Source organism: Megascapheus bottae, chromosome 26 (assembly GCF_031878675.1).
Source record: "Megascapheus bottae isolate mThoBot1 chromosome 26, mThoBot2.hap1, whole genome shotgun sequence".
Classification (NCBI taxonomy): Eukaryota; Metazoa; Chordata; class Mammalia; order Rodentia; family Geomyidae; genus Megascapheus; species Megascapheus bottae.
Window position 1 is genome coordinate 10,388,506 of NC_143534.1, and position 13,090 is coordinate 10,401,595.

Sequence of the window (13,090 nt, forward strand, 5' to 3'; positions counted from 1 at the left end):
CCCAGCCCAATCTGTCATTGGTAACATTGTGTCAGCACAGTCTATCAGTGCCATCATGGTTAAATAAACTAATCTTAAAAAAAAATCACCTGCCAGGTGCCAGTGGCTCACTGCTGTGATCCTAGCTACTCAGGAAGCTGAGATTTGAGGCTCCTCATTCTGAGCCAGCTGAGGCAGAAAAGTTCATAGGACCTTTTTTTTTTTTGTGGATCATGGGGCTTGAACACTGGGCCTAGGCATTGTGCCTGAGCTCTTCAGCTCAAGGCTACCGCCCTACCCCTAAACTACAATCCCACTACCCAATTTCTACTCATTAATTGGAGATAAGAGGCAAAGCTTTAGTGCCCAGGCTGGCTTTGAACCTCTCTATCCTCGATCTCAGCCTCCTGAGTAGCTAGGATTACAGGCATGAGCCACCATGCTCATGAGACTTTTGTCTCCAATTAGCCACCAAAAAGCTGGAAGTAGAGGTATGACACAAGTGATAGAATGCCAGTCTTGAATGAGTAAAGTAACAGCACCCAAGTTTTGAGTTCAAGCTCTAGTACTTACCTTGCACGCGCACATGTGCACATACACATTCAATATGTTTATATAGCAAAGATTTTTGACTAAGGAAAGCTTCATGAAACTAAATTATAAATTGGCTATGCAGACTTTGTTTTTTTCTTTTTTTGCTAGTCCTGGGGCTTGAATTTAGGGCCAGGACACTGTCCCTGAGCTGTTTCTACTCAATGCTACCACTCAATCATTCAGCTAAAGGACTACTTCTGGCTTTTTCTGAGTAGTTAATGGAGACAGAAGTCTCACAGATTTACCTACCTGGGCTAGCTTTGAACCCTGATCCTTAGATCTCAGTCTTGTAAGTAGCTAGGATTACATGCATGAGCCACTGAAGTTTGACATAAAAGTGTTCATCTGCCCACAGATTTTAAGCCAGATATGTGTCCAAGGCCAGCCTGGAGAACATAAAGAGAACCAGTTCAATGAATGAATAAGTCAGATATTAACATCAGTAGTAAATTTGAATATTCATAACCAAGTAATATTAGTATTTTTTGTTAAAGCACATAAATTCACAGAAAAAAAGCATATAAGTTTACAGTAAAAATTCTGGAACTCATGAAAATGACCATATCACTGTAAAATTTTAAATAAGCAAAGGTACATAAGTCAATATCCCCTGGAGCACATGCAAGATTATTTCAGTTTTGGGTGGGGGGAGGGAAATGGGTACCAAGACATGTGAAAGCGTATCAATGTATGTGAATTAATGCACCTTCTATCTGGCAAATATCATGTAACCCTTTTATTAATTACAATAAAAATATATTTAAAAAAGATTCTTTCAGTTTTTAATTTGTTTAGTGATATTGAACCTAGGGTTTTGAGTAGGCTAATGCATGTACCACTGGTGTATACATACACTCTCCCCTCCCTCAAAAAATGCAAGAATGGGTGGAACTTCAGCAGTGAAGGGGCTGCCTAGCAAATTCAGGGCTTCAGTGCCAGGGAAGTGAGGAATTAAATGCCAACAAACACAAAGCTAGTGAGTAAAAATGGATGAAAAAATTGTCTATCTCCTTGAGGAGATAGAAATGATGAACGGAAAAGAATAAGAAAACAAGAATATTCCAAAGGCCCCATTTTTTTACATAGCTGCTGTTCAAAAATGCAAATTACTCTAGTACTAACTTCCTATTAAATGTGACTGCCATTTTACCAGTCATGTTACCTCTGGCTTCCTTTCCCCCCCTGCCAAGGAAATAGCTGGACTTGGCTTTCAGTGGAGGAATTCTAGGCTGAACTGGAAAACCCTGAAACAGAATGGTGCTTTTGTTCAGAATGAGGGTGAATGAGGCAAAGAATTCTTATTCAACCCCTTTCTGCCAGAATTCTTTATCTAGATCCAGCATGCCAAATGTAATTATTGAACAGGCAAAGGCAGGCTGAGTTTGTTGGCCATTCTCCCAGACCCTCCTCAGTTTTTGACATCTGAATGGCTCTAGCATTTTCCTGCAGACACAACAAGTGGTCATATGGCATGGCCCTAGTCGGAATCTGCCTGCTGCCATCCACCTGTTGGTTGGCATAGTGGATAGCCACTGGCCACCAAGTATGAAGATGTGCTATATCTACTGATAAGAACAAATGGCTGCTCTTATCCTCCAGCTGCAATTAGAAGTGCTTGATTTTGCCTGGGAGTGTGGCCTAGTGATAGAGTGCTTGCCTAGCATGCATGAAGACCTGGGTTCAATTCCTCAGTACCACATACACAGAAAAAGCTGGAAATGGTACTGTGGCTCAAGTGATAGAGCTATATCCTGGGGAAAGCCCAAGGACAGTGCTCAGGCCCTGAGTTTAAGCCCTGAGACTGGCAAAAAAAATAAATAAAAGTTTTTTAAAAAGAAGTGTTTTGCCTTTTTGTTTTTGTTTTTTTGTCCATCATGGGACTTGAACTCTGGGCCTGGGTGCTGTCCCTGAGCTCTTCAGTTCAAGGCTACCACTCTACCCCTTGAGCCACAGTCCCACTTCCAGTTTTCTGGTGGTTAATTGGAGATAAGGGTCTCATGGACTTTAGTGCCTGGGCTGTCTTTGAACCTCGATCCTCAGATCTCAGCCTCCTGAGTATCTAGGATTACAGGCGTGAGCCACCTTGCCCAGCCTGGCCTTTTTTAAAGCATGGAATATAAGTGCAGATGGGCCTTCACGCATACAGGTTCTGAATCCATGGATCCACAGTGAACCACAGGTAAACAGTATTCCAGCCACTTGCCAGTGGCTCACAATAGTAGTAATCCAAGCTCCTGCAGAAGCTGAGATTTGAACATTGAGGTTCAAAGCCAGCTGGGGCAGACAAATCTGAGACTCTTATTTCCAATTACCCACAAGAAGCCAGAAGTGGAAGTATACCTTAAGTGGTAGAACACCAACCTTGACTGAAAAGGCCCTGAATTCAAGGCCCAGCACCGACTTGTGTGGGGAAGAAGAGTGTTCAGGATAACAGGATGTGAGGTCTCGTGGCAAGCAGGAGGAGCCAGTCAGGGACCTCACATGGAGGGAAACCTGTGGGACAGAAGGATAGTGAGAAGAGAATGCTTTCTTCTGACCCCAGAGAGGAGCCTGCTTAGACTGGTCTTGATTTTTCTCCAGCCCTTCTATGCAACTCCAGGTCAGTTAGAACAAGTGTTGAGTGTGAAACCAGATCAGAGTGGTTAGCATGAAAGCTAGGACTGTGTGTCCCCCAAAAGACACATTGAAGTCCTAAGCCCCAGTATGTGGAAGGGTAACTTTATTTGGAAACAAGGTCTTCGCAAGATGTTATTAATTAACATGAAGCAGTTAGCCAGGAAGAGCCATGATTCAAAATAGAACGCGTATCCTCATGAGAAGAAGCCAGATGGCTGGTAACCCTGTAATCTTAGCTATTGAGGAGGCAGAGATCTGAAGATCATGGGTCAAAGCCACACTGAGCAGAGGAAAAACATGAAAGAAAAGATTTTTCAATTAACAGTGGAGCTGTTACTCAAATGGTAGAATGCCAGCCTTAAGTGACAAAGCTAAGGGACCATGCCAGGTCCTGGGTTTAAACCCCAGTACTGGCAAGAAGATAAAAGAGGAGGAGAAAGAAAAAAAAAGACAAAGTCAGGAAGGAAGGTAAAGATGGCAGAAACACCACCTGGGTAGCAGCCACGTGGTGACAGAGACTGAGAACGGAGTGGAGCAGTCAAAGCCTGGTGTCCTACCACCTGAGCCACAGCTCCAATTTCCTGCTTTTGGGTGGTTAATTGGTAACAGTTTCCATATGGACTTTCCTCCCCAGTCTGGCTTTGATTCATAATCCTGAGATCTCAGCCTCCTCCAGGAAGCCAGGATTACAGGTATGAGCCACTGGTGCCCAACTCCACGCCAAGCTTCCTAACCCATCATCAAGATTAACACCGTAACGCAAGGAGACTCAAGGACCTACGGCTCCCTTAAAGATATGAGAAGAGGGGCCGGGAGTTTGGCCTAATGGTTAAAGTGCTTGCCTAGCATGCATGAAGACCCGGGTTCGATTTCTCGGTACCACATACATAGAAAAAATCCGGAAGTGGTGCTGAGGCTCAAGTGGTAGAGCTCTAGCCTTGAGAAAGTCCAAGGACAGTGCTCAGGCCCTGAGCCCAAGCCCAGGACTGGCAAAAAAAAAAAAAAAAAAAAAAGATATGAGAAGAAAATCCATGTGGTAGATCCAGCATTTTTATTTGTAAACTATAAGCAAACATAAAATCTTTTCCCTTTCCTGTGATTCTTTTAATTGGCCTGTTAATTGACAGAGTTCTAATAGGGAAGCCATGGCTAAGCAAGGGATACCCAAAGCCACCAGGCTGTGCTGTTGGCCTAGGCACAAAGGATGGCAGGTATGCCACCCTGCGGGGCGGCAGAAGGCCCCAAGCTGAGGCCCTCCAGGGCCCTGTTTGAGTGGGGAAAGGAGCTGCACAAGGGGTACTGGGGTGCTTCCCACTTGGTGCTCCTTGGGTGCTATAGGATGAGGTCAGACGTGGTGGCGGTTGTAGAGATAGGAAGGGTACAGCCCGTCATAATGCCACTGTCGCCACTGCTCCACGGCCTCGCGGCTCCTCTCTTCCTGCTCTGGGAAGGAAAATCAAAGTCATTATCAGGGCCAAGAGGACTTCAGATAATTGCATGCAGAACAGCCATTAGCCCACAATGCTTGCGTGGAGCCAAGAGTGCCCAGCGACCTGGAGATCTTCAAACGCAGAGCTGGAAGGAGTCTGGGCTCAGGAGTCCATAGGCCTTGTGTTATGGATCAGACCAGAGAGCGCGGCCACTCATCTGGTGGTCAGTAGACTCATGAGCAGCGTCTGGCACCAGAGGTCCATGCAGTCAGACAACAATCATCCTCTCCACTGTCCCCGAGACAATGGGGACATCAACCCTGTCTCCTCTTCCACACCTTCTATGCTCTCTGGTGAGGCCTTCTGCTTTCTTTTCAAATTTCCATGAATTAAGAGCAAACTTTCCCTTTTCTCCTTCAGTTAAGCCATCCGTGGCTTATGCCTTAAACCTAACTCCTAAAGAGGCTGCGATCTGAGGATCGTGGTTCCAAGTCTATGCGACTCTCATCTCCAATTAATCAGCAAAAAAGTGAAGCCGTGGCTCAAGTGGTAGACTCCCAGACTTGAGTGAAAAAACTAGGGTACATGCCCAGATACCCTGGTTCAAGCACTAGAACCAGCACACAAGAAGGGGGAGGAGGGAGGAGAGGAGGTAACACATGCAATTTCCCCAGAGAGCTCCACTTCCTTGAAGAGTCTGGCAGGAGAGCTCTTACCATCTTTTTGTTCCTCCACAAAGTTCTCAAATTCATTCTGTTGTTCTTCATAATATTCTCTGCGCAGCTCATCAGCCCTCAGCTTCTGCCTGTTTTCCGCTGAGAAAGGAAGAAAAAGTGGAGTGTTTCCTGCCAAGAGTTGGGTGCCACAACTCACTCCAGTAAGCCCAACTACAGAAGGATCATGGTTAGAAGCCAGAATTAGCAGAAAGTTAGTGACACCATATCTGAAATAACAATCTCGGTCTGGGGTTTGATAACTATAATTTCAACTATACAGAAGATATAAATAGGGGGATTAAGGCCCAAAGCCATCTCCAGAAAAAAAGTTCAAGACCTATTTGAAAAATAACTATTGCAAACTAGGGCAATGGGTGTGCTTCCACATGACAGAAGCCACAAAGGCCCAGTGACTTAGCTCCTATCTGGTGTGGTGTGAACTCAGCACTCAGAAACTTGGACTCCTTAATGGACTACAAGATCAATGCTTCAAGTCCAATCGACACTTTTTGCACCTGTCCCAGCCCAGCTATATAAGCTGATCATAAGATTAAAAAGGAAAGCAAGTCCAGGCACAAGTGGCTACTCACGAGGCTATCTTAGCTTAAAGCCAGCCCAGGCAAGAAAGTTGGAGACATTCTTACTTCCAGTTATCAAAAAACCAGAAGTAGAGCTGTGGCTCAAGTGGTAGATCAGCAGACCAGCCTTGAATGGAAAAAAGCTAAGGGAGAGTGCCTTGACCCTGACTGAGTTCAAGCCTCAGTACTGGCACAAAAATTAATAATTTTAAAAAGGAAAACAAGTTTCAGTACACGGAGGGAGTGGTTAGGTGGGAGAGCACTTGTCTAGCCTGCAGGAGGTCCTGGGTTCACTCCCCAGATTTCCAAGGATTGCCAACAACAACAATTCAACTTCTCCCAAGCATCGTGGCTGCTAGAATAAAATCCTATGAGAGCTGTGGTTTGCGGGAATACTATCTAAAACTCTTTTTTCTCTAAGTGATTCTGACCTGTGCTGCTACTGGAAAAACTCATAAGCATCCCCCTTTTCCAGTCACTGCATGTTCTGGTGTCACTAAATACCAGGTGGCCTCAGATACATTAAAATGTGATTGGGAGTGTTCACCAAGCTCTCCTGAACCTCCCTGATCACGTGACACCTGAACTCCCCACCACCATGGGGACCCCAAGGCCCACCTGTGTACCTCATTGTGTTGAGTCAGCTTCAAAGGAGGCAGATACCAGCCTGTTCTAAAATCACACAGACTCTCCCACAGTGGTCTGCTGACAGCTTACCTCTCTGATTACAATCAGGACCAACTTAACTTCTGTCTTTTTGGTATTTCCTGACACTGGCCAATTTTTAAATCTTCCAAGCTGTGTGAGATCTGGAGATTTCCCTAGTGTGCTTAGCCAATTAAAAAATAATAATAATAAGGTCGGGGGCGGGGGCCAAGGGAGAATTGCATCTCCAGACCTTTCCATCTCTGTTTTCCCTGCCACTTGAAAAACAGTCCTCCTATTTTTCCCAAGCAAGTCACCTTGCTGAGTGTGCCCAGGATACAAAGAGCTCATTCATCTGCACGCACAAGGAAAGAATCAAACCAGAGATGCAGCCAGGACAGTCTGAACTCAGTCTTGGAAGACTCGAGTTCAGGGATAGAAAGTGCAAATGCTTCCAAGGGTCCACAGGTCCACAGGTTAAAGATATTTGGGTCCTGCAACTTGGGGACCCACAGAGTAGCAGCTGGCTGCCAAAGACATGACACACCCAACTGCCTTGGAAATTAAAACTTTGAGCCACTTCAGTGTGCACACAGCTCTGTAACAGGCTTGTACACAGGAAATTAGAACCACAGACAGGAAGTGGCTGAGGCCACTTAGCCCAGAATTGTCCCCAAGCCCACACCTCTCAGCCCTCCTGTCCTCTACACTTGTCCCCTGCATATGACACCACTGCTTGATGGAACAGTGTGCCAGCACTCCCTAAAAACACCCTGTTGTGTTATTTGCTCTCTAGACCACAACACAGATTTTCCTCTGTTTGCTTCTCCCTTCCCAGACACCCCCCAACCCGACCCATCTTAAGCACATGCCACATGATACTCACCCTTTCTGTGACCATAGGTCCCCACTCAGCCCACAACAAGAAAACATGGTGTCACCCTGATGCTGGAGGACCCCCATTCCTGTGAAGGGAGGACAGCCGCCCAACCTTCTTACCATTGACCTCATCCCGGGATTTGGGGGACCGTCTGCTGCGCCTCTTGAGGAAATTCGAGGCATCTGATTCTTGCATGAAAATCTTTGGTTTCGAATCTGGAACCCAAGAAGGTTGAGGGGGAGGGGCGCTGTCACAACCAGCACAGGAGCCGCGGGGCCAGGGCAGCAGAACCCACCTGTCCTGCACATCGTGGGAGCCCACACTCACCTTCGTGGACCTCTTCTGCTGGCTGCCTGCTGCTCACTGTGGCTCCAGTCCCCACCTGCAGCACTGCGGGACAAGGACACAGAAGGGCTGAGGCATCCAAGGGGGGCTGGTCCTGAGCCAGGCCTCGCTGTCCTTTCTAGGCCAGTGCAGGACCCCCTGCCTACCACATACTCACTACAAGGCCAGTCCCCCTCAGACTACCCTCAAGCTGGGTTTTCCCCATAATCTTCCTTTGCTGTGGTTGTTAGGACACACACACACACCCCAAGAACAGCCATCTTAATAAGCACACTTCTTCCTATCTATGCCACCTGAGCAGTGTATATCCCAGACCCTCCCAATACTTACTACATATGAGCACCACAGCTGAGAGGCAGGACAGAAGAAGGAACTGTCTCCCAGTCATCTTTGCAGGGGCTGAGGCTCCTTCCAAGAGCCACAGGACCAAGGAGGCGAGGTGTGCAGGGGCCCCTGAGACTGATGATGTTGCCGCCACTGCCAAAGGGTCCTGGCTTGTGAGTCAGGCTGTCCAGGCAGGGAGAGGGAGGGAAGCCAGCAGCTGGAGGCCGGGATGCCACTGGGGGAGAGTGGGAGGGGTCCTGGCTGTGGTTTCCATTGGCTGCTCCTGACTAGAGCACTGGAGATGTTTTTGGCACCTGGCAAACTTCTGAAGAAATGGAACTTGCTTGTGGTGGGGGGGCAGGGCGGGCAGGGGGCGGGGTGCAGGGCCAGTGTTGAAGCATCCTTTCTGAAATCGACATCCAGGGAGGTGCTGGTGAGAAGGCTCAGCCTAAGAGTCAAGATTCCTAAGATCAATCTGTGGTTTCAAAGAGTCCATGCATCTGTTCTGGGCAGGGGGTTGGGAGGAATGGAAAGGAATCCCAATGCTGGTCCCCCGAGGCTGAAGTAAATAAGACAGAGAGGAGGGAAGCCAATGAGGTGCCATTTTCATTCCAAGGTCAGACAGGAACCTTAATGCCTGTGACACCCCACCTGGTGAGGTGCATATAGACAGGCGAGCCTCTTCCCCGGACACATTGACTCCAGATGATCACCACTGCCAAGAACCCCTGGATGGGAGCCCAGAATCCTTTAGAGACATGGAGAACCTAGCCAACACGCCTGTGATGCTCGCTACTCAAGAGGCTGAGATCTGAGGAGCCTGGCTCAAAGCCAGCCTGGGCAGGAAAGTCCATTAGACTAAGCTCCAGTCAACCACCAAAAAGACAGAAGTGACGGGAAAGTGCTAGCCTTGAGTGAAGCAGCTCAGGGAAAGCACCCTGGTCTTGAGTTCAAATCCCAGGACCAACACACACACGCACACACACACAGACTGTGAAGGTAGAGGAAGGTGAAGTGTTTGAGAAGAACCACAGCTAATCACACCTGTGATGAGGGAACAACCTCACCTCACATATCTGTGTTGGGGAAAATGGGCCTAGAAACGTGAAGGCTAATTGGCATCAGCTCTCAGTCCCTTTGACAATACATGATGCTCCATCGATACTTTGCTGCCAGCTGCCCTCCCCTGACTGTGCATAGCTGGGTGTGTTGCTGACATGGCCTGCTGGTGACATTAACCACCAGATAAAAGCCACAGCACCTCCAGGCAGGGACATGACTCTTGCAGTGGGTAGGCTATAGGAGACCTCGCCCTCCAGGACACTTTCCCTTTGGGAAAATACCCCAGTCCCCAGTCACCTCTGTGCTTGAAATCAGGCCGTGGTTTATTACCGGGTCATATCAGCAAACATGCAGACAATGCTCAGTGCCTGCCAGGCCACATGGCAAGGACTTTGGAGGCCTTAGCTTTAGTCCCCCATCTCTCTGGGTGATGAAGAAGGGGATTGAGATGCAGAGTTAAGAGACTTGCCAAATGTTGACAACTGTCACCTCCATTCTGCCTCTGAAGAGGAAGGGCAGAATCCTCCTGGTGCCCACGTCCCTTCTATCTCCAGCCTCAGCTTACCCTCCTGTGCTGAGACCTACTCTCCTGCCTCCAGGTTCTCAGGAAGGCCTCACTGCTCTTGACCTGTGACCATGCCCTCCACTCTAAAAGGGCTTTAAGAAACCTCCAGGTTCCAGCTCAGACCTCATCTCATCTTATTTACCCCGCCCCCAACTCCCATAGTGAGCATCCCCAACAGACAATTTACACACGTGTAGCATAGGTGTGTTGTTTTTTTTTCCTTTTCCTCTTTCTTTAGTCAGTTCTGGGTCTTGAACTCAGGACCTGGGCACTGTCTCTGAGCTTCTTTTGCTCAAGGCCAACACTCTACCACTTGAGCCATGGCACCATTTCCAGCTTTTTCTCTGCGTGTGGTACTGAAGAATCAAACCTAGGGCTTCATGCATGCTAGGCAAGTACTGTACCACTAAACCACATTCCCAACCCTTTGTGTGCATTTTCATATGCACATTTTGGAATATACATTAACTGTCATTTTTAGCATACAATTCAATGGCTTTTGTGTGTCTCATACGGGGATTTGAACTCAATGACATGGGCACTGTCCCTGAGCTCTTTCACTAAAGGCTGGCACTCTACCACCTGAGCTACAGCTTCACTTCTAGCTTTCTACTGGTTAATTGGAGATAAGAATCGTAGAGACTTTCCTGTCTCCTAGACTTACCTGCTTAGACTGACTGGTTTCAAACCTTGATCCTCAGATTTCATCCTTCTAAGTAGATAGGCATGAGCCACCAGCACTTAGCAATTCAATGGTTTTCAGTATACTAAAAAAATAATGTCACAATAAGTTATTATTATTATTATTATCAGTACTAGAGTCTGAACTCAGGGCATTGCACTTGCTAGGCAGGCACTATTCCATTTTAACCATATGCCAGACCTTTTTCCTTGACTTATTTTTCAAATAGATTTGTCCATTTGTCCAGCCTAAACTGCTGTCCTCCCTTTTATGATTACTGTGTACCTGGAATGACAGGACGACAGCCGTGGAACACCACACTGAGTTTTTTTATTGGTTGACAGAGGGACCTGTGAATTCTGGCTGGCCTCAAACCTTGACCTTCCCAATCTCAGCCTCTCCAGTAGCTAGAGTTACCAGGCCTGGCAATACAATCAATTTGAGAACAAATTTGTTGCCGCAAGAAGATTTGTAGGTCTTCTGTTTTCCCAACACCGTAGGCCATACACAATCATTCATCGGTGGTCTATCCCCACTGTCGATATTTCATCCAAGTAGAACCTTTTTTTTTTTTTTGCCAGTTGTGGGGCTTGAACTTAAGGCCTGAGCACTGCCCTTGGACATTTCTCAAGGCTAGAGCTCTACCACTTGAGCCACAGCACCACTTCCAGCTTTTTTTGTGTGTGTATGTGGTACCAAGGAATTGAACCCTGGTCTTCGTGCATGCTAGGCAAGCACTCTACCACTAGGCCAAACTCCCGGCCCCCAGGTAGAATCTTACAATGTGTAGCTTGCTGCATCTTGGCTACTTTGCTCTCAAGGTTTGTCAGTGGCACGACACACACCACTAATCCCCTCCTTTCTGCTTTTGAATTATACTGAATAACAGGACATGTGAGGTTTGCTTAGCCACTATCCATTGATGGATCTATTGGTTACTGTAACATGCGTTTAATATTCTGGAGCACTGTTGAATTAAATTTTCATCTATTCATCTATCTCCTTTGATGCTGTGATGTCTTTTTAAAGTTTCCATCCTGTTCATACTGGAGGGAGTGTCTGTCATTTATGAAGACTAGACACATCGTAAATGTTTATTGAATCAATCAGTGGGAATACTCTAGCCTGACAGCATTAAAAGGAAACATTTATGTATTCATTTCAATGGGCCTATTTATGAGAAGGTACTCATACAGGGATCTGCAGTTTCCAAGTTTATAGGCACCTGGGTTTAAGATCCTTCTCAAGAAACAAGAATGGATTGTAGGCCAAGCGCTGGTGGCTCATGCCTATAATTCTACCTACTCAGGAGGCTGAAATCCCAGGACCAAGGTTCAAGCTAGCTCCAGGCAGGAAAGTGTGTTAGTCTCTTATCTCCAATTAACTACCAAAAAGCCAGAAATGGAGCTGTGGCTCACTGTGGTAGAGCACTAATCATCAGCACAAAAGTTCAGAGATAGTACCCAGGCCCTGAGTTCAAGCCCCAAATTAGCCAAAAAGAAAAAAATAGATTATAGGGTGCACTTATGAAGGACCATCCAAAAAAGTGGCCAAATGGCAATATTCTCCTTTTTTTTGCCAGTCCTAGGGCTTGAACTCAGGGCCTGGGCACTGTCCTTGGACACTTTTTGTCTGCCACTTGACCCACATCTCATCCTGTCTAGCCCATTAGTTCAACCCTCGATTGTAATCATCTTCAGTAAAGTCTTTCTTGCCTGTTTTATTTGATTGGGTGTCATTTAGCTTTGACAATTACACCACCTGTCCTTCAGGGACCTAGGTATAATTCATATCAAGTGTAAATGGCCCTAAGGAAGAATGTGTCTTTGCAAATGAGACACCTCAAACTTTGGGCCACCTACAAGTGTTACCCAATATACACATATGAAAGCCATCATCTGTGCCTCAGGTTAAGACTATACTAGGGAGGGGAGAGGTGGAGCTGGAACAGATGCAGGGGAGGTCAAAGGAAGGGTGACAGTGATCAACGTACATTGTACTCACAAACTGAAAGTTGAATTGAAACCTCTTTATACAATGACTTCAAGATAATTTTACAGAAGAATACACTGTGCTCTTCCATTTGGCCTTGCCCTCAATGGACTAATTACGTCCCCTGTTTGGGAAGTGGTGAGGTAAGTGTTATACCACAAGAGGAACTCAGGACAGTTAGAACCAGGAGATCCCCAGAACTGGCCTCATGGAGAGCATGTTAACCACTCTCCCGCTCCCCCTCCTCAGATCTCAGAAGCAATAAGAAGGAAGTGTTTCCGATGTGAATCTAAGAGCTTGTTGGTTGGACAGGAAAGTGATGGTTTACAATTTAAACACATCATGGCATTTGAAGTCCCTTGGGTGTGACTTTGTTGACACAGGTGGGTGTGGAAAATGAGAGCTTTGTGAGTCAGGACAGCACTTATAAATTCCTTCTGGTTTCTTCCTTTCCTGGGGAAACCATCTATTTTCCTAAGTGCTGAACGAGAGAGTCATGGCACATCTGGGTGGTACATTCCATCCCAGAAGGTGAGCACTATGGCTGGTAAACAGCCACATGCCCCGAGACTTTTCCCAGTGTTCTCTGCTGCCCCAGGCCCTTCCCTGATCCTCACACTCCGTATAATCCATTACCCAAAAATGGTGGCAGCGCCCTGTGTGTCTCTACCCCCGGCCAAAA

The 13,090-nt window shown here is 46.8% G+C and overlaps 1 protein-coding gene across 1 annotated transcript; it reads right to left on the reverse strand.

Annotated features, from left to right (window-relative positions):
• Positions 1–4,472: 4,472 nt before the first annotated feature.
• On the reverse strand, positions 4,473–8,389 carry Ucma (upper zone of growth plate and cartilage matrix associated). The gene is made up of 5 exons (XM_090319175.1): positions 8,114–8,389; positions 7,766–7,828; positions 7,558–7,653; positions 5,336–5,434; positions 4,473–4,632 (listed from the first exon to the last, which is right to left on the reverse strand). The coding sequence occupies exons 1-5, from the start codon at positions 8,169–8,171 to the stop codon at positions 4,535–4,537; spliced, it is 414 nt and encodes a 137-aa protein (XP_090175301.1). The 5' UTR covers positions 8,172–8,389; the 3' UTR covers positions 4,473–4,534.
• Positions 8,390–13,090: the final 4,701 nt, after the last annotated feature.

Bases quoted from the DNA above. Each gene is read 5' to 3' on its own strand.
- Ucma (XM_090319175.1), bottom strand. From the start codon at position 8,171: ATGACTGGGAGACAGTTCCTTCTTCTGTCCTGCCTCTCAGCTGTGGTG. The intron at 7,829-8,113 runs GTAAGTATTGGG...CTTGTCCCGCAG, and splicing joins AGCTGTGGTGCTCATATGTA to TGCTGCAGGTGGGGACTGGA. The intron at 5,435-7,557 runs GTAAGAAGGTTG...TTCCTTTCTCAG, and splicing joins ATCCCGGGATGAGGTCAATG to CGGAAAACAGGCAGAAGCTG.